The 22,478-nt window shown below is 37.2% G+C and overlaps 2 protein-coding genes across 4 annotated transcripts in view; one reads left to right on the top strand and one right to left on the bottom strand.

The window, feature by feature from the left end:
• The first annotated feature begins 439 nt into the window (after positions 1–439).
• The window catches only part of LOC145664797 (globin-like), a 303,771-nt gene continuing 281,732 nt past the window's right edge, over positions 440–22,478 (top strand). Inside the window, exons 1-2 of one of the 2 annotated variants that reach the window (XM_081731754.1) lie at positions 440–1,032; positions 20,552–21,130. In XM_081731754.1, the coding sequence (XP_081587880.1) occupies positions 849–1,032; positions 20,552–21,045 (678 nt within the window). In that variant the 5' untranslated portion in view covers positions 440–848 and the 3' untranslated portion in view covers positions 21,046–21,130. Of the gene's footprint in view, positions 1,033–20,551; positions 21,131–22,478 lie in introns of those variants that run through there. The other variant, XM_081731755.1, reaches the window with a different exon arrangement.
• LOC145664796 (alpha1,4-N-acetylgalactosaminyltransferase 1-like) overlaps positions 21,681–22,478 on the bottom strand; it is a 120,153-nt gene continuing 119,355 nt past the window's right edge. For both annotated transcript variants that reach the window (XM_081731753.1, XM_081731751.1), the window contains exon 2: positions 21,681–22,438. The gene's annotated coding sequence lies outside the window, so the exon portion shown is untranslated. The remainder of the gene's footprint in view (positions 22,439–22,478) is intronic.

The raw sequence follows: 22,478 nt of genomic DNA on the forward strand, positions 1-22,478 counted from the left end.
GTTTGTAATTGGCATTATCATTTTTTATTGTAAACACACACAATACCGGAATTGGTGGTTTCAGTTATTTATATAGTACTATTGTTTTTTTTTATGTAATGAATTTAAACCATTTATTTAAACAAATGAGTGTTACGTTTTAGAAAACCCAAAATATATACATGTGCAATAAGTAAAAACTAATCTCAAGTCAATTTTGAAACACTACAACAATCCCCGCAATGTTTTAGGGCCTGATTGTCTCATAGACGGAACCTTTTCAAGTCGATAAACGTGAAGAAGAATAAGGTCTGTTCATGAAAGTTTAACTTTACGTTTTTTTTTTTTTTTTTTTTTTTTTTTTTTGCAAAACACAAGTTTGCGGGAGTTACCCTGCCATATTTTTTATGCTGGTAAGTTTAATTGAGCACATCTTTTTAAAATTGGTGGAGGGGCCCACCTGTTTGGGGGGCCCACCCTGCATTTGCAGGGTAGCAGGGTGGGCCAGTTCGCCCCTGCCTTTTCCTGATTTTGACTTTCTCTTTTACCCGTTTCTTACAAAAATCCTCCTTTGTGGAGTGCACACAAGACAATTTGATTATTACATTTATTCATTCGGAATCAGGCAATTCGGTTCGTCCGTGCCAACCTTTCGCAGTTTACTGCACATAATTAATCAATTTCTATTCGTAATCAACTTTTACACAAAACAATTTTAGTGATTTGGCCTACTTGGCCCTATGGTTGAGGCCTAAGTGTTATTTGATTCTTCGTGAGTCTTTTGTGAAGTGAAGTGAAGTGTGAGAGAGAAAATGGTTGATTTATCGTTATGTTGTTAGATATATTCCACAAAGTAAAGTATTTGTAATATGTGGTTAGTTATATGGTTATTTCTGTTCTTTATGAGTATCTTTGCTGAATGCACTGTGGATGTAAATTTGAATCATTATGAATATTTGGCCGATCATTTGACAAAGGAAGAATGTCATCGCCTGGTAGCTGCTCTTCATCTGGAAAATCCTGTTTTCAATAATAAAACTGTACAGTCCGTAGGTAAGTTGCATTATCAAATACGTTCCTATAAAAGGCATTTATTCCGAAGTTGAGCTTCCGCTTTCGCCACGTTTTTTCGCTGTTATCTCCTTTCCACACCTTCTGCAATTTATTAGGTTCATTAATCCGTGTTTTTTCACAAACTTTTAAAAGATTTTGCTCGTTATCAACGTATTGCTTCACAAATGTTAAAACTGTTAGTTCATTGCCCTTGTACATTCGCCATGTTAATAACATAAATGCTTGTTTCTTTCCCACAATGCAACTGTTCGGTTACCTTGCGCCAAGTAGTTCCCTCCGCTCGCCGTATAGTCCCATGTTTATAACCGCTTATTTATGACACATAAACAGATTTTTCGAGACTCATATTATCAAGCACACAAACGATCAAATTATCCATATCTTTCCTGTAAATTTTAAAAATTTTGCTGGAAACGGACGCCCAACTTTGGAATTTAACCCCTATAAAATGTTAGTTGGAAATACTAGTAGATTTTCATTGCCTGCGTAAGTATATTAGTTGGAGCTCACGAAACACGTTATTCCAAATTCATCTTGTATCTTTTTCACGATATTTCTTTGTGTGGAGTTCCATACTAAATTCAGTGCGTTTACTTGAGGGAGCTACACAAATTATGGTGACCAGACGTACTGATTTTCGCAGTACAGTATTGTTTTTCACATACCTGTCCCGCATGTTTAAAGGCACCTAGAAAATCGAGAAATGTCATTTTTTCAAATGTCCTGAATTAATTTACTTGCAATTCTTTAATGTTTCATTCTTTATTCATATTTCGAATTACAGATATTCTTTTTCTGAATGATAAACTAGTGTATTTCCCAACACTCCGCAAAAGATTATTGGTAGTAAAGGTAAATAATCAACAAACCATTGTTTTACATTCAAACGAAAGATATGTTACCAAGCACTGCATTGATGTTTAGTTGGTAAACGGATGTCACATATTAATGAAAAATAACTTGTTAACATTTTTGAAAAACGTTTTCAAGGTGATGGATAAATATCCGTTAAGACGAACCGTAATTTTATGTTTGATTAAAATTTTATGCTTTAACATCCTTAAGTTATCCTTTTCATTAAAGTAACTCCTTATGTTACTCCATCAAAATGTTTTATCAATCTGCTATTTGTCATTCATGAACGTATTTGGGATTGTGTTGAATTCATTCAATGTTTTTGTTGAGTATTTTTTTTTTATTTAAACAAAAATGAATCAGCTTAAAGTTAACGTTAAATGAGATAAGGACATGCGTATTGCCGACGTAGTAGGCTATCATATCAATTATAGTTGTCCTACTTTTCGCTTGTCAGAATCTGGTCATCCTGATACAAATACTTGCGAAAAATTATTAGTACTGAGTTAAAATGGTCTGTCATAAAATGGTAATTTTACTGTTAAAATGAGTAAGTGCATATGAAAGGATATTTATTATCTAGGACATTAATTTCCACTATCGGAGCATTTCTGCTTAATGTAGAAAGTGGTGAGAGTGCTCTTGTGCAGAACATTCATAGGAACCGATACAATAAATAGCAATACGAGCAATGACACTGTATTAATTTTAACAAAATGGGTCCAAACTTCCCTAACCCTAAGCTAACACGACCCTATCCTACTTATTCCTACCTTGCATCATGTCAACAATGTGACAAAATCACTTGTTCTGCATAAAGTGCACTCTTGCCAAACCAGTATTTTATGTTTACAAGTGTAATGTCACTACGTGTGAAACCAGTACAAGGGTTATACTAGAGTTAAAATAAGTGAGTGCATATCACAGACGACTGTGCAACATGCTAATTTTCACCGGCGTAGTTATTTCTACACGATATAAAGAACTTCTGTTTTATGTTTACATGTATAGAGTAGAGTTCCTTGTGTGAAATCATTACGCGCATACCTAGCACACCCCGTTGATTTAGTGGGTACAGCATGTGCCTTTGGTGCACGTAATTCCGCGTTTGATTCCCGGTGGGCGAGCACATAAATGAATTTTTACAATAATTCACTTTCATTAATCATATCTCCTTTAGCCTAAAAGGCATAATCGTGGAATGTTTAACAAGAAAGTTTAATTTAATTTTGCAGACGTACAACTGCAATCCCATACGGCCCTCCTGCTACTCTTTGTCCTTACTCAGTTAGATAGCATTTTGTTTTAGTGGGCACTTAGCATAAATTGGCTTGTTTTTTTTTTTTTTTTTTTTTTTTTTTGTACAATCGTTTTTATGGCATACGTCCGGAAGAGTATCTATACTCATAAGAGAAAACACATTATTAAATTATACGCAATTATTTAGGCGTGTGCCAGGGTAATAACGGTCCAGAACGTCATAGGAAATCATTTGAAGCAAAAAAGAAATTAAAGAAAAATGTTCTGAATTTAACGAATTATAATAATCCATTTTAATTGCACGTTATGACTATCCACTTTGCTAGGTATTCTATATGGGGACTTCTTTTTAAGAATCACGATACCTCAGTGAGAACACTCACCTTCTGTGCGCAGTATCCCTGGTTCAACTTTAGTCCATGTTTTTGTGGTGGAAAATATCGCATCTCCACCTCACCAATTATTCCATAATAAGTCTCTTGCATTTTTATCTATCATTCTCCTTTTGCCTATAGAACGTAGTCTGCATAACATGGAATGTCCAATGTGTATTCACAGTCGCCATACAGGACCTACAATTGGCATCCTAGTGTAGGTGTAATAAGTGTGTAACATCCAACTCGTCTGTGGTCTTCATTCAGGGAAGTATGACTATTGCGTCTTAATTGATGACGTCGTCAATTGCGTCCCTCTAACTTTAACTGAACATGGTAGAACTCCATCTTCCAGCAGAATAACGCATGTGCACCTACGCCAAGGGACCCTTACTCAATATATTTTATTTTAAACCTGGTCTTCTGATCTCTTGACCTATACCCTATAGAGCACTTTAGAATGTAGTGAGACAGTGCCTAACCAATAGTCGATCTCCCACAAGGACTATCGCTCAGCTACGCAAAGATGTACAACAAATGGGCGATATCATACTCCAGACATTCAGCATCTGTAGGAATGGCTTCTGCCCGAACAGCTACGTGTGTAGCAGTTCGGGATGATTATACTGGCTATTAAGAATACCGCGTGTTTTTGAACAACCTGTTTAACATGTTTGGGATGTGCCCACGGATTCTCTTTTGAGATTACTAATTTCTACAATCACATTTTTCTCGGGTAGCAAATTTGGATCAAATCTCTGAATTCATACTAGCTGTTCTTACATGTTCCATCAGTATATTTTAAAATTCATAATTTGATGTACTTTAAAATATTAACGGTAATGCGATTGTAAATTAATCAATACAAAATTATTTGTAGGAAGAATATTGAGGGTCAGAACCCTCGTCCAAAATTCTTGTTTCCATAGAATACAATGGTATTTCAATTTTTTTTTTTTTTTTTTTTGAGACAACTCCGTGAGATTTTACTTTCTCACGTCTAACCGTTGGAAACGGTGGACCTCGCAATAATTGCACTGCGATCTGGAGTTTATGAAAGTTCGAGAAAGCACGGGTTTTTGTTGTGTATCCTATTTGTTTTAAGTGTACCGTATACGGTGTATTCAAGTGCTTTTTCTTAGTCTTCACTGTGTGATTTATTATTATTATTATTATTATTAATAATGGTTTAATCTGTTAAATATGCCAACATGTTTCGTTTCTGGTTGCCGGTCAGGTTATCTCGACAGTAGCAAGCCTAAACACTTTTTCACACCTCCCAGGAACGAAGCGAAGCAGATCAGTGCTGTCCCACCGAGACAGTAAGAAATTTTTAAAAAAGAATGGAAATAATTAGGAATTAGTAAGAAATAAAAGGAAAAAAGAAAAGAACAAACGTATCACATTTTGAATCCAGCCTATAATAACATTATGGACAATTTCTGATGCTGTACATATATTGAAATGCATAAGAAATTATTTTCACGATAAAGTTCAGCTTTGTTATAAAGATACACCCATTAGTTTCTCGTACTATAGACTTCTTTATGCTTTACATACCTCCAATGTACCTATAGGACTTAACTTTCTCTAAATCTGCTCACGTAGGCCCTAGACCATTTGAAAGGATGAATGCAAAGCTCGGATTTCAATTTCGTAGCAAGAACGTTTCTGATATTTTAAAATTTCTGCTTGAATTTGGATCAGAGGTTTTCGAAGATTGTGAAAGAACCAGGGGCGGATCCAGGACAGACTTCTGGGGGGGGGGTTGTAATACTGTTACTTAGAACAACTTTTAAGAGCTTCAAACTCTGGGATGTAGGGATGCGCACGAGTCGAGACACACTTTGTAAAATTCGAGACGAGTCGAGACAAACGTGTTTCTCGACTCGAATTTTCGAGTCGAGACACGAGTCGAGTCGAGACAGCTCATAAAAATCTCGACTCGACTCGAATGTCTCGAAAATTTTTCTAAAACTTTTAATATTATTATGAAGAAATTATTCACTCAGGAACAGCCTTGAAACCAATTCCAGCATTTATTACTTTAGAAAGGTACAGAACGCATAAATTTAATAGTTAATCTTCCGAGATCAAGATTTAATTTTCAGCTGAATTCAGTTAATTAAAACTAGTAATTAATGTCGTGATATTTGATTGTACTTCAAATATAATAATAATAATAATAATAATAATAATAATAATAGATTATCTAGTTTGTATAAAACTATTATCCGTAGCCTATATCTAGTCTGTATAAGAACATTGCAATAAAGTGAACATCATAAATTCTCTGAATGAGCAATTGGCAGTCTATAGTAATTTAGCATAGTTATAACTATTGTGTTTTTATTTCCATGAACGCCATAGGGCTACATAACTTCTGGACAGGGCCGGATTTAGGGGGGTGCAAAGGTGCACGCTACCCCCCCTTTGTTGTAAATATACCTATCTAAAATGAGAAGCTAGCAGTGAAAATACCGCAACACTGGTGTGTCGTGAATGGGCCACTGGTGTACCGCGAGGATATCAAAACAAAATTATTAATTCTATAGCAATCAAATTGCAAAACGTAGGGGAAAATGTATATTTGTATTGCACATTACTATCAACCTCTACTATGAATATACAATTTTAAGTTTCATGCCGTGTTACTTTTCTGTACATTTCTAATGTTGAAAAAAGTATTTGTTATTGTTATGACCATTATTGCTTCTTTATCGTTACAGACGATTTCGTAACTTGAAAATTTAAAATATTATTCAATCCTTTCGATAAATTATTTACATTTGTGTTTTAAAAGTAAAATATATTTATTTGTTCGTTCGTTATTTAATGATCTTCATTCTTAGTAAAAGGTTGGATACAGTTTTCGAAAGAGTAAGCGTATTTTTAATAACCTGAGTCCAACATTTCATTGCAGTTGTTTTCTCCTTTTAAATTAGAATGAAAAATAAGCATAGTGATTTACCACGAGGAAAACCCAGTGATCGAGCTTTCTTCTCTGTGCGAAGGAGATAAGTAATCAAATTAAAAAATACCAGCGTGTTTTATATTTACAAATAATAATATCTATAAGTGTGCCGCGAGAATTCATGTTACACCCGTAGTGTGCTGCAAGTTGAAAAAGGTTGGGAAACGCTGGTTTAGAGGAAAGAATAATTGGTACACTCCCTCCTCCCTGCTCTCTCTCTGCCTAGTATATTTTCTTTATTTTATTGTCTCCGAAACACCATTCCAGACAAATGCTTTTCGGTAGAAAAGTTAGAAACAAACCATCCCGCTCTTGGACAAAGTGGGCAACATGCGGTAGTCAGGTCAATGAACCTGCTTTGGAAATTTTCGTGCAATTTAGGTTACTGAGAGGGTGTAGTTTCTTCAACTATACCGCCTTCTACTATGGCACGTGCCATAAATAAGTCATCGTCTGATCGTATGGGAAACACCGCTAGTTGTCCTTGCCTGACATATGTTTCATATTCATATTAGCCAGTGACAGCGATAAAGGGCGCGCATACCCTGGGGTGCGGGGGAGCATACTTGAGGGGGCCTCTACAACGTACGCTCAGCAAGGCACCTTTTACTTGTCATTTATAATTTTAATGCATTTTGAAAGCGTTTCTACACAGCTTATAATTAATTCTAACAGTTTCACAGAATTAAACCAGTTGAGAGTGCTCCATGAGCATTGCCAGAACGAACTTAAAAAGAATGGAGATATGGAGCGGGAAGGATAACTGTCATTGTTCCTAGATGTAAAAGTAAATAATTTCATCCGCAACACCTTCTCTCTCGCAAAAATTAGTAAAATATTATCTCTCTATGACTTACAGTTCTCGAGATATGGCTGCTTAAATATCTAGAAATTTGAACTTTTTGGCCAGTATTTGGGGAACGGTGGCCAGTTGGCCAGTAGACAGTTAATCAGTGGACACTGGTTATTATTTGGTATTAAAATGTTCACCATCCTCTTAGGTATTGATCAACACCAATATGATCTCTCTACAACTTACGGCTCCCAAGCTATGGCTCGTTAAATATCTAGAAATTGGCCATTTTTGGCCAACATCATGGGAACGGTAAGTCATAGAGAGATTATATTGGTGTTAATCAATACCTAAGAGAAAGGTGAACAATTTGGTACCGATATTAATTCGTGGCCACTGGCCATTGGCCAAACCAGTGGCCACCGGTTACTATTTGGTACCAAAAAGTTCACCATCTTCTTAGGTATTGATCAACATCAATGTCATCTCTCTACAACTTATGGTCCCTGAGCTATGGCTCCTTAAATAGGTAGAAATTGGCCATTTTTGGCCAATATCACGGGAACGGTAAGTCATAGAGAGATGATATTGGTGTTAGTCAATACCTAAGAGGATGGTATGCATTTTAGTACCGATATTAATTGGTGACCACTATACAACTGGCCATTGGTCAAACTAGTGGCCAATTGGCCAGTATTAATCGGTTACTATTTGGTACCAAAATGTTCACCATCCTCTTAGGTAATGAACAACATCAATGTGATCTCTCTGTGACTTATGCTTCCCGAGATATGGCTCCTTAAATCTCTGGAAGTCGGCTATTTTTTGGCCAATATCTTGGGAACGGTAAGAGTGACGCGAAAAATTTAATCACTTTTTCTGATAGTTTTTGAAGCTCTATCAAATACACGGTTCAAAATTGAAAAATCGCAAATAACAGACAGACGGACAGACAGACAGACAGACACACTGACATAGAGAATTCAGTATCGAACTTTTTAAGTTCGTTGATAATGAAGTAATAATTAAAATCAAATAATGAGGAATGACTGTGAACATGAATGTCAGGTTCCTCTTTGCGATTTTCCAAAGATTTTATTTTCCAGTGTAATATTTGCATATTATTATGTTAGTCTATAATGCCATATTTTCGATATCGTGTATTTTAGACTAGAATTACAGTGTATTACAATAAATTATCGTATTTACCAGAAATATCTTCCAAGAAAATAATTTGAGATATAACAACTTGTTATTTGAAGAAGACAGTTGCTTACTGACAAGGGAGTGGCTCCACTGAGATCCGAACGAGACAATTGTGTTCGCATTGGATATGTTATAACTAGACGAATCCCGAAGTTATACGTGTCACCGGGCGGGATATCGTGAGTTACAACATATTCAACGAACTTAAAAAGTTCGTTACTGAATTCTCTATTTTGTACACTGCATTAGATAGAGCATCAAAAACTATCAGACACAATTATTAAATTTTTCGCGTCAATCTAACCGTTCGCAAGATAGTGGCCAAAAAATGACCGATTTACAGAAATTTAAGCAGCCATATCTCGGGAACCGTAAGTCATAGAGAGATCATATTGGTGTTGATCAATATCTAAAAGGATGGTGAACATTTTGGTACCAAATAGTAACCGGTAGTCACTGTCCAACTGGCCAGTGGTTTGGCCAATGGCCAGTTGGCCGGTGGCCACCAATTAATATCAGAACAAAAATGTTTAACATTCTATTAGGGATTGATTACCACCAATATCATATCTCTATGGCTTACCGTTCCCGTGATATTGGCCAAAAACATGGCCAATTTCTAAATATTTAAAAAGCCATAGCTAGGAAATTACCTGCTAGAATAGTTTGAACCGAGTCATTTGTTCGGAAATGATTGGGTAAATGGGAAATTCGGTGAACATGTATCCCATCATTTTCAAGGCCACATTTTTTTGGGGTAAAAAGTTTGCCCCAGGGTTCCCCGCAGGGCCCCAGACGGGACCCAACTAAAAAGTTTCAAATGGCAAGGGGGGTTAAGTAGCACATCGTTTGAAATCTGTTGTAAAATGAAGGAAAATGGAGCAAGTCTCGACTCTCTACGACAACCCTGTGCAAAATGGCGGCGGGTCAAAATGAAAACAAAAACTTAATTGAAAAGTCCACGGCCACTCGTATAAATCGAAAATGGTGAGATAAATGTAAAAACAAGAAAGGACGTGTGGCATTACGAAATCGAGCTAAAGAGAATTTCACAGTAAATATCAAGCTCAAGCTCGAATTAGTGAGAAACTTGACTAGTGTGATCCTCATTGAGATTAGCGAACGCGAGCTCCATTGAGGATAGAGAGCATGAGCCCGAGTGAGTCACGGTTGCAAAATTACCAATTTTACTTCTTTCTTTCTTTTCTTTTCTTTTCTTTTTTTTCCTACTCCAATGCGTAAGGTTTATGAACAGCAGAAGTGCTTGCTAGAAAGACTTTAATTAGCATTGCTTGAATTATCCATAGACTAGGAACTGCTTAGATATCTAATGCAACTTACGTTCGCATTTTAACAATTCAGGTTGTAATTAAAACCTTGAATACTGAGCAGATGAGCACGCAGAATGTTTTGTTTAGGTGTATTTCTAATACGCAATTAATTCTTCGTAAACAAATACAACTCTATAGTATCTGAAGCGGCTTGAGTTGGATTGAATGAAAACGTGAACATGTATTCGAACTGCGCAATGTATTGTTAATTATCATGAACTGGAACAATTAGGAAAAAAATGGAAGCGCGACTGATGAGCACCAAACATCAACATTTCACAAGGCATGGTCAAAGCTCACACCTAAAAGACCAGAAAAAAAGATTGCCCCATCAACTAACCGTTGTCTTGTCCAAGTCAGTTGCTTCTTTTCATTGTGAAATTTCCTGCAAGTTAATCAGAATGTTGAAAATTTCCTACATTTTAAATTTATTTAGTATGTACTGATCAGTCAGAACATTATGACTACCAACCTACTATCGATATAATTTCCGTCCAGGCGATATCTGTGTCACCTGCCGACGAATGCCTGCTAGTCAGTCACGCGTACGGTGCATGCAGTATCAGTGAGAGTGCTGGCCGTGTGTAGAATGGGGAAGGCGCTCGATCTGAGTTTGACCGAGGGCAGGTTGTAATGGCCCGCAGACTCGGCAGGAGAATTTCGGAAACTGCAGGACTTGTCGGATGTTCGAGTAGTGCTGTGGTGAATGTCTTCAACAAGTCGCGAAACCAAGGGAAAACGACGTCCAAACGTCGAGGGGTTGGGCGCCCCCACCTCATTACAGATGTCGGACGTCATAGGCTGGGCAGACTGGTAAAACAAGACAGGCAGCGAACTGTGGCAGAACTAACATCATACTTTACTACTGGGCAAAGTACAAGTGCGTTTGAACACACAGTGAACCGAACACCCCTAACGATGGGCCTCCGAAGCCCATGTCCCATCTATGTACGAATGTTAACACCACGACATCGGCAACTACGACTGAAATGAACACATGACCACCGTCATTAAACCTTGGCACAGTGGCAGAGCGTTGCACTGTCTGATGAATCCCGATACCTTCTTCATCATGACGATGGGAGGGTGCGAATCCGTCGTGTTTCAAGAGAACAGTTCTTTGACACCTGTACTGCGGGACGGAGACAAGCTGGCGGTGCCTTAATTATGCTCCGGAAAACATTCACGTGAGCATCCATGTGTCTAGTGAAGGTCGAGCAAGGCACCATGACGGCCAAGACGTATCACACACTGCTTGCAGACGACGACCATGTTTCCCAACGGTAGTGGCATTTTTCGAAAAGATAATGCACCATATCACAAGGCCAGGATTGTGATGGAGTGGTTCGAGGAACACAGGGGCAAGTTCCAAGTGATGTGCTGGCCGCCCAACTCGCCTGATCTGAACCTAATCGAACACAAATGGGATGTGATTGAACATGACTTCAGAGCGCATCGACCCTCTCCCTGGAATTTACGGGAATTAGATGACCTGTGTGCAAGGGCGCCGATCCAGGGGGGCCGAGGGGGCCCGGACACTCCCAAAGCTCATGTGAGTTCCCGCATTGTATTTATGAATATACAATATTTGGCATAATTTGAATACAATTTGTCTTAAAATCCTCATATATATGCCTTCTGCATCTGAATGCCCCCCCACATTTACAGAAAAATCGGCGCCCTTGCCTATGTGTACCAATCAACTCTCTCCAGTGACCTTTCAAGGGTCATTGCGTCCATGCCAAGACGCGTCGCCATTGTTATCCGTGCCAAAATTGGACACACTGACAATAAGGTAGGTAGTCATAATATTCTGGCTGATGTGTGCGTATATTTTAACTCGTATATGTTGTCTCAACTCGAATTTCGAGACGTCTCGACTCGAATTCGAGTCGAGTCGAGACAGAGTCTGTCGAGTCGAGACACGAGTCGAGACAGAAACATACTTTCGAGTCGAGATAACATTTTCTCGAGACGAGTCGAGACAGGCTTAAATCTCGACTCGACTCGACTCGAATGCATCCCTACTGGGATGGGTTTTATTTATATATAAAATAAGAAAGTTTCCTCTCCTAGGGGGGAGGGAAGCGATTGCTCCCTGGATCCGCCCCTGGAAAGAACTAGATTGTTCACAAGAGATTTAAATGACCTTGAAGACGTTCCTAATTCTCGTGTTCCTACAAAAGTTTTGTACAAAAATTTGCATTCCATACTGACAACGTTTTATCTGCACTTAACACCACCGAGAACACTTTTGCATCTGAAAGAGCAGTTGAAGCACCCTGCCGAACAACGTTAAACCGTCATTATCGAATATTGAGATCTTTAACCTGCGATGACAACCCGCAATACATTTTCTGCAATTACACCTGCTGCTGTGTATGTATGTTCCTACTAAGTATCCACTAACATCAAAAGGAAACAGTGAAGCCAAAGGCCAAGCCCCTCTTACCTCTTTCGTAAATGAAATGCGCCTTCTAGCAATGTAATACCAGGTTATCGTTAAATAAGTACGGTATCGCTGTTTAGAGAACTCTGGAGACGTAAACACTTGACAGAATGCAACCAAACTTGGTAGGAGTATATTTGGGAACATGCAGAAGCGATTGGTGTAGAAAATACAATTAGTTCCAATTTTCGCCACCAGAGGTAATTGTGGCGCTGTACAATACCAAGTAAGTGCAGCGTGGATGAAAAACGTTACTAAACTGCAATTGATATTTATCCCTTGTGACAACTCGCTGCGCGCACGTGGTGCTCAATGCTGCGTTGCCAGCTTTTGCGTCGAATATTGAAACTACACGAGTGGAACAAGTGAATTTTTTCTTGTTCCTTATTAACATTTACTAAATGTAGAATGCTTTCAATAACCACCAGGTGCACTACTCAAGTTGACATTCGACTAAAACAATGTGCATTTATTTATATTCAAACTGGCAACGTGCGGAAAGGGTGGAATGTTTACCGCTGCAGAACGAGAGAAGTGAGCCACTGTAATTGGCCGAACGTGCTGTTGTCATAGAAACAGCCCTTCGTGGCTGATTGTTATGACCACGTGCAGGAAGGAAAAAACAGAGGAAAGCAACTGTCACAAGGGACAAGTTCTATCAATTGAATTATAGTGGTGCTAAATGATAAGAAAGGCTGTAATTACCTCTCCTGTGGGTCTCATAGCATTGATTACCAACGCTATTAATATCCTGTGGTCAGTGCCGGATTTACTGGGGGAGGGGGCTTCCGAGCTGAAGCCTCCCTTTAAAATTGTTGGATAGCTTACAAAAACGAAGTTAAATGTTAGTCTTTCCTGCGCTCATAAATTGCAACTCAGCCCAAAATTCCAAAGAAAGATTAGTGTCAAATCTCGCCTCCAGAAGCTATTGTGTTTCTGTTCAATGTTAAGTACGGTGAATGTGGTATGGAAGACAAATGATATTGATATTCAACAGGGGCGTCATTTCAGACTTTGCTTGGGGGGGGGGGGCAAGAGCACAACCGACATAAGAATTTCACGTTTTGTACTAATATATTAGTAGACAATTGATTAAAGTATATGTATATCTGAAACTCTGGGGGGGCAATGGCTCCCTCCTGCCCTCCCTAAATGACACCCCTGATATTCAACGAGAGAAATGCCGTAATTATGCCCCCGTGCGACGCATGACATTGATTTGTACTGCTACTAATAATACCGTGGGTATGATGTGTTATAGGCGATGATGGTGATGTGGAGTTCTGCCCAAAGGCAGGTCTTTGACGTATAGGTCTGTGGCCAAGAAAAACCATGATGACTAGTACCGTATGAGATGAAGATGACGTTTTAAGGAGATCCGACTCACAGGTCTTCAACGGAAATCGAACCCGGGATCCATTGATCACACGGCAAGGAGTGTGGAAAGAAAAAGAAGCAAAACCGCATCACCATCAATTCACTTCTGGCATATAGTTGTGCTCAAACCTACTGTTACTTGACTAGGAAAGAAATAATCGAAAGTGAAAAAGACAGTACAATTAAGTAGTGTTTGATCTATTACTTACTTGGCTATATTATAAAATATTCTTCAAAATTCATTTTTTATGTTTGCAACAGATCTCCCAACAGTGAAAATCCACCATCAAAATTTGACGCATCTTTTACTAGGATAAAGATTATGGGGCGTAATCGCGTGTGATTAGCGTCATACTAAGGGCTTGACTACTGCATGTTAGTTGAACTCTTTAGTATGGACTCGGAATACGAACGTATGGATCTGACAACTAACTGATCCTTCAAAAAGTCTCTTATCATGTTTTCCTTCAAATAGAAGGAAAAAAATCAGAAGTTGAGTGTTGGCGGTGCTCTTTGGGGTGACATTTTTATGAGTGTCGTGACAACATAGGCAATACTTTTGTAGATAGAATTTCAGGATTGGGATGTTGTCTTGATCACAGTGTGGTCATATTACCTAAATTGTTGTTTCATCATATGAAGTGTAGAACCTTTTTTCGTACGAGAAAAATTTAGAAAGAACTAAGAAGTCTAAGCTTTGTGAAGTCAAGCCGGAAACTTTCTAAGGTGGCTGGAAATTAACTTGTGGTGAGTGACTTACTATTTACTAGATTTAAATTTGTTTATACTTGATATCTTCCTTACTTTTTTACGGCGTGCAACAGCATTCCAGATACGTACAGTTCAACCTTCAACGGGCCAATAAATGCAATTTGAACACAATCACTCTAATTATTGTTTCAATATGTATTATTTGCTATAGATACTCATATGCTATAGACATTCTCAGGCGCAGTGCAATTCTGTCATTAGTTAAGCATTGGTGACTACATACGTACATTCTTCTTGTTTTAAAAACTCATTTTATACTTTAAACAAAGAAAGTATGGGCGGTATTCAGAGAGAATTTGTTAATGAAGGGTTAGTCACAGTCTAGTTAGTAGCATACTAGCTCTTTACTAAGAAAGGTATACTTTTTGGTATTCAGAGTTTACTTTGAATACAACTAAAAAGTTGATTTGGGTATGATTAACTAATATAACCTCAATGCATCGGGCGAGAAAATAAATGTGGCAACTACGGAAAAGAAGATGTGCGCATGCGTAGTCTGTAAACATGAAAATACATGAAATCCGAAATGTATCGCACAAGCTAAACCGTGGCTAAAAGGGTACCCTCTGCTCTAGAGTAATTAGTCAATTGTGATTAACTTCGTCAACTACTACGTCCTAATCAGATACTCTGAATACACTTTTGATAACCATCCTTTAGTCAAACCCGTAGTAGGTCATTAATCAGACGTCAAAACGACTCTGCATAAGGCCCTATATCTTTATAATATGCAACGAAAATATTTTCTGCTCAAAATTGAATATAGAGAATGGGATGCGACGTGTATGACAGGAAACACTTTAGCTCTTAGGACTTCTAGCGGAGAGTTTTCTCTTTATAAATTTTACAATGAAGATAATACTTAAGTCTATTGAATTCGTGGTTCTTTGTAATTTTAAATTTCTTGTTACTCCTGCTTACACACCAGAAACGGTGGGAAATGCGCCAGTAACATTCACTTAGTTTATGGTATACTCGTCGTAGAGTATCTTTAGCAGTATATATTACTCCTTTATAAACCATATGATTACCGTAACACCTTACACTTAAGACATTACTCTTTGAAATTGATTTTTGTTGAATTCCTAACCAGCTTTAATTTCTTGTGAGAAGCTGAGAAAGAGACATTTTTGAGGCCCGTTTTTTAAAAAATGTATATCAATAATAATAGTTTTATATTACTTGACCTACATGTCTAGGGAGCGTCAGGGGACAGATGATGTCAGCGGGAGGGGGGTTGGACGTTTGTTTAGTATTCCCTTAGCCTGAGTATAACATGGGACGTTAAACTCTTTTTTTAAAAAAAAAGCTGTAAAAAGTTTAGGGTTCAGATGAAAAATACATAACATTTTCCGTGTTATCAACAGTCAAGCAGTGAATTTTGTTTATAAGATTTATGTTACATTGAATATAATGTTTTACATTAGCAGCAAATTAATCTTGAATGCTAAAACAATTCTCAAGAGATTTCCTTTCTTGTTCAACCATTATTTTGTCAATAGCTTATAAAACCTTGGCACTAGACTTTTTGCAGTCATAGCCTTTAACACTTTTTCTCATATACTTTTTCAGATTTAGTTGAATATTTTCCTTAACACCTTTTCAGTACTGAAAATTGTTCATGTAATAGTTATCATTAGCATCTAACTTGAAAAGTGTTTCTGATAAAAAAAAAAAAGGAAAATTAAACTGAATATACACAACACCACGTTTAGATTTCTCATCTTGCATTTTTTTCTATCGATATCGTACACTCTTATTTTTTCGTAAATTATTTGCTACTGCTGCAACTTGGATCACTTTGATCACGACTTTATCCATGCCACCCGAGTCGGGAATAGCTATTTAGACCCGGTCTCACTCAGATAGATTCGGTAACACAAACAAGCCTAGCTATTCGGGCACATCTGATGGCCAGGAAGTAACCAGAATGTCAGCTTTATAACATTTTAATCTACCAAGTCTTCATTATTTCAAATATAATTTTACGTTTATTCGTCTTCTTATACTAAAAGTAATGCAGCGGTTTTGGACACTCACTACGCAAAAAGATTTAACAAAACAATATTTGAGCTCAGCAGTATTTCTTATATTCTACACGACAAGTTTTACGGGCTAGCTTGAAATTTTGACGATTCCTTATTTTAAAAAATCATATAGATGATCTTTTCTGCAATTCTCACTCGTTGATATGCTTATATTCGTTGTAGTTATCTTTCACTGCAGCAATGTTTTGACAGAACAGACACGCACATCAAGAAGGAAAAACAATTGTAGATTTAGGGAAAAGAGAGGGCATAATCATGTTGCTAGAATTAGATTTAAGAATGAAATGAACGTTAATGAAAAAATATTTTAACGTCCCACGTTTAAGTCCTTTGAGCTGAAGGAGATGGATGATTAATGAAAGTAAATGCTTGTTAAATTAAAATTTTTAGTAATTTCTTCAACAGGAATCAAACCCGAGGCTACATGCACCGAAGGCGCACGCGTGAGCCACAAGACAAGCAGGAGGGGACAGAACTACGTTAACAGAATCATACAAATTCTCTGTCTGTATGACAATGTTGTTTCGTCTCCAGGTGTGTTCCGGTCATACTGACTCACGAGTCTGACTGCTTCCAGGTCACAAAATTCTTAACCAACTTCAGCACTTTTTCCCAATGCAAGTATAATACAACGTTTGTTCCAACCCCAATGGGTAAGAACTAACTGTGGCAGATATTTTTTTCTAAAAACAGTATTCAATTCCCGCCATGTGGTTCGGATCCCACGTTAAGCTGCAGGTCCATGTCTCATATAGCCTCGTTGCTGAACGAGAAGCTGACCTCAAATCAATTACTACAACTACTCTACAGACCACTTTCTTCATAACAAAAGTTTATTTGCACCAAACAAACATGTATGTATAACAACAAACATTCTGTAAAGCCTTCAGAAGTATTCAAAAACCTTTAAAAGATAAAAGAGTTTTGATGTAAGGACTTCAACCAAAAGTAGTTTCTAGCAAGTAAAGTAGGATATTTTTGGCAATTATTAAATTTGATCAGTTGCTACATTTGCTAAAGTTGTTCTTCCTGAAATATGTGCAAAGGTCAAATATATCTTTTGACTTAAAATCCATCGTGTAGTAATAATGTAATTAGTTATGTTGATTTCTAAACAAATCGAGAAGTAGTAGCTGGTTCAGTGAGCCACTCCTTAGATTTATTATTAGTTTAGTCAGTTTGTAACGGCAATTTTATAACCATGGTACATCAAACTTGTGTTGAGTTCTTCACGATATAAAATTCTTAACATATTTCAGAGTCTATCTAGAATTGAATTCAACATGTATATTTCAGGGTGAAGTGTCCCTATTTAGTCAAGAAACTTGTGTTTCAGCATATAAGGGTGTATATTTTTGCTAACTTCCCATACTTTGCACTTCATTGCAGTTCATTTTATTCTAGGCTATTGGTTAATTTATTACAGAATTGTTCATATTGTTTGTCACATTACCTTAGACATTTTCATGTATAAATGTATTCAGGGCCTGATTTAAGAGGGGTCCAAAGGTACACGTGCACCTCCCTTCGTTGTAAGCATACACTACCAAAAGCGAGAAGCTAGCAGTGAAAATAGCAACATTTCCGAAAATTTCTGCTACCATGTTTCCGTTTGGCCTTAAAACAAAGGGAAGTTTTGCAAAATCAATAGTTTAAGTCAATTTTCTAAAAGTTGAAAGAAAAGGTTTCACCGAGAACAGACACTTAGCTTTTCCAGAGCATTTTCTAATTCACGCCACAGATGCCTAAAGACATTTAAAAAATTCCAATTCAATTAAATGTACTGGTAGTTATTAGTGCACCCCCTTCAGAAAATCCTGGATCCGACTCTGAATGTATTCATTTTTTTCACTTATTTATGCAATGAAATATAATGGCATAGTGACATTTTGAACTATGTTCTCTGTTTTGCTTAGAACTAAATATGACCATTTCATATTTCAGTAAAAAAAATATTTTAGTTATATTCTGTTCCGGAAATAATGAAAAAAGGCAATGTGCTGACCACACACAAAATAACTGAAATTCATTCGTTGACCATAGCTGTTTATGAACTACAATCATTGAAGAGAATTCAATTTAGTTTTCAGCTATAAACCCAATAATAGTTTTCATTAATGATAAAATCTAGAACGGTCTTTACGCTTGTAAAATTCTACTTCATGTTCTTCGCTTGAAACAACAACAAAAGGGAGATTGCAGAACGTCGAATCACACCTAAAATTGTAATATTTTTCTTTTTGCTATTGTTCTACTTGATCAATTTAAAAAGAAAAGCAAAGAACGGCGGAAGTCCGAACACAGGTTGTGTGGGTAGAAGGTCTGTACAAATCCAATGAGCTACAAAATAACATAACAAACGTCATGTATTCTACAAATATGTGGCTAATAACCGTAAGTTTTAAACTCAGAAAGATAGTACTTTTTTCCTTCGTTTTATTAAGTTTTATGGTATTTCCGTAGTGTATTGTGTGAATTACAAAGAAAAAAATATGCATTTATCGCTTTTGTTAGGGGTTGGGCCTTTAAAAACTAAAATATTTAATTAAATCGCGAGGTGGTAGAAAGGTACGGGTATTAATTTCACTCTCATAGTAAGGAGCAAAATATACTATTTGCGAAAAAACATATATCTTATTTTGTGACAGATAATACACATATAACACGTGTTATTGCATTCCGAAATCGTAAAGTGCATTAAGAAAATATTTTTGTTTTTCTTCATGATAGTTTGTTATACGTACGGATGTCGCACCAAAAACCTTTGAATAGCGCTGTCGCCCTTGAAATAATGAGTCATTCTTCCTCGAAAAAAAATCCCATGTTCAGAGTCGTCTTTCCTTCCTTCTATTCAGCGCAATATCAACAAACAGTTTACATGCTAGCTTCATGTAATTTCCCCCTCTCCCAGTCGCCGTAAAGAGGACTAGCTCAGGAGAGTAATGCTCCCGGAAGTAGAAACGAAAAACACAATTCTGATTAGTTGGCATTATCCATTTCTTGCCACATTGCATTCAAATAGCAGAAATCAAACGCTTTCTGCCGTCGGTCTTCGTGGCCTAGTGGGCTAGCGCTATATGTTAGTAACAAATATCGGTTTTGGCGTGAGTTCAAACCCGGCCCAAGGAACTTTTTTCTTTACATTTTTATAACACTTTTTAAATTAAAATAAGATGAAAATAATACTCAAAAAAGTTATTTATTTACTTTTGTACAGATAAATAGTAGTAGGAACGGGGTAGAAGCCCCACAGGGCTGGTTTTGTTCCCCTTGTACTCCATGATATAAATTTTGTGATCTAAAACAGCTGGCTAGGATAGCGCGTAAAACAGTAGGCTAGAGTAGCGCGCGAAAAAAGCATTACTCTCCCGAACGAGTCGTCCGTAAGGACATAGAAGTCGAAAGAGTTCACAGTCACGAAAAATGTGTGATTACATTGCCCATAAATTCAGAAGTTTAAAGGGCTTTCTATGACACGAAGAACCAAGACAACGTTTGAACAGAGGGTTACATCAAGGATTATGATATAAGCAATGTTGCCATATATCTCTCATGGACATCAGTAAGCAATGTTGCCATATCTCATGGATATCAACCAGGGTTGCAGGGTCCATATTAAAATAAATAAAATTTGTGTTTGTTCGTTTCTCATTCGTAAACAAGAGTAAATATCCACGATTGTTAGCTTTCTAAAAATATTTTTATTCAGATTAATTGGGAAGGCATGTGACTTTGTGACTACATTACAGAGCCACTCCTGCTAGATACGATGGTAGTTTACTTTAGAGAATTAAAAGAATCTTTTCTGTAGTCCAACCCTTTCCCCTGAACGCATCTAGTTTTACCTATGAATGTTCTTACAAGTTAGAAAAGAACATAAGAATGTTACAGCTATGCATATTTACACATAAAATAGTCTCATTTCAACCAATAATCTCAATTCATTTATCTGTAGTACTATTTAAGCTGTTTAACCTTTTCATGCTTTTGGAGTTTTTTTTCTTAGTCGGAAATTAGCAACCAAATATTTTTCTCTTTCTTTTTGCTTTCTAACGTGAAGAAGAGTTAGTACCTGACGATGAGTCTTGTTTAAAACTGTTGCTGCACTGGAACTCGGCGAAAGGAGAAGGTCGTGGGAAAACACATGAATTACTGTCGCTGAGATTACGCCAACTGGGTCATCAGCAGCTGGCAGACTGGTTATCAAAAGCAGTTTATAAATCATTGTCCAAGGAAGTTGATAATTTATCTGTTAAAGATCCTTTTCGTTCTGCAGCGAACAGAAATGTATTTCAGGAAGGTTTGTTGGTACCCATATCAAAAGAGGATGTAAAGTCGCGAGTGCGGGTGATAGAACAAGAGGAGAGTTTGGTGTGGTCTTTGTTTGATGCCGTCTGTTATGGTTTGAGTGCAGCGTTACTAATTCTAATTTTAATTCATATAGGAGAACGAATTTACAATGCATGTAAGAGGAAACCACGTAAGTGTATGAAAACTAAAAGTGGGCCGGAGTATTTACCATTGTCACAGTTGGAGGATCCTGAGAAGTCTTAACATTCTCCTGATGAAAGTTCAGGATAATCATCTGATTATTTTTTTTTTATTAGATTCTCTAAATTAAGAAGACCCATTATGGGAATTATTATTCATGTGGTTTTAATAGAATTCGTTTGTGTTCAGAGAAAGAAAACAGTTTGTATGATTTAATACATTGTAAAATAAATTTACGTTGATTTAAACGTAACTAAACTCTTTGAGACAGTTAAGTTCCATATCAACAACGTAGTGTATATCAGGTTTATCAGAATAAAGGGTAATGATATAAATTTTAATGTGTATATTGTGTATTCACAGTGCGTTCGAAAAGTCTCTCCACAGTCGATTTAGGTACTTGTGTAAAAATATTGCAACATACACTTCTCGTGTAGGCCTGTGCATATATTATGCACATGTCTGACAGAAATACGAACGAGGTTTGACTTTAACTTTCAACTCAACAGAGTGCACACTGCACAATAAAGACGGTTCGTGTCACATTGTAGCAGGTATATTTTTACCATAGTCCGATGCGGAGAGACCTTTCGAACGCACTTATAGCCCTAAATAACTGTTAATCAAGTGAAACTTAGCGTAAGCTGGTATTGAGCTATTCTTTAATTACCGTTAATCTGTATTTATAAATTCCTGCGGTGAGAGACACTCATTAGCTCCAGTTGATACGTTAATATCCCTGATATCAGACGACCACGAACTGCCAGTGCGGTGATGATTCGTCGTGTTGAATTTTTTTTTAAATCGCAATCTGATTGTAATTGTAAAAAAAAAAATGTTCTGTAGCAGTTTTAAATATAAGATTTTCGTAAAACTGTTTTCTTAAAAAGGAACACAAGAAATGTACATTCTGTAAATCTGTTCTCGGGAAACGACACAATATACATGCAGTTTTGGGGAGTCTCATGCTCGATATTTGCACGTGGTTTCTCTGGTCCCCAAACTTTCACTTTGTGGTGGTTCACCTTTCTACTAAGATGAATGTTTGTCCGTCATCATGTCCAGAATGCAGTTACAAAACTTCACATGTTGTTGATGACCACCTTTGCAGGCAGATTCTTCTACTGCATGTTTTGACGAATAGACGTTGCCGCAACAGTCATATAAGAAATGGCTAGCTCTCGACTGACACGACGAGTCGACCTCTTTGGGTTACGTACAAGACTCTGCGTAATCATATCTTCACAGGATACTTGTGGATTTCTCTTTAGATGAACAGCCAGTCTCTGTATACTCTGTGTGAGCGCCGAATGATCTAAGTAGTATGAGGTACGGTATCATGTTGTCGACGAAAATCATGCTGCATAGTTGTAACGAATTCACACTTGTTGTAGCGGAAAATGCAGCAAGTTTCTGTAGCTGAGCCGGCATTTTGACGCATCAAGGAGGTGCCTACCTGCAACCAAGTAAAACATTATTGTTAGTAAAACTTTACT

Source organism: Thermobia domestica, chromosome 11 (genome assembly GCF_964235325.1).
Source record: "Thermobia domestica chromosome 11, izTheDome1.hap1.1, whole genome shotgun sequence".
Lineage (NCBI taxonomy): Eukaryota > Metazoa > Arthropoda > Insecta > Zygentoma > Lepismatidae > Thermobia > Thermobia domestica.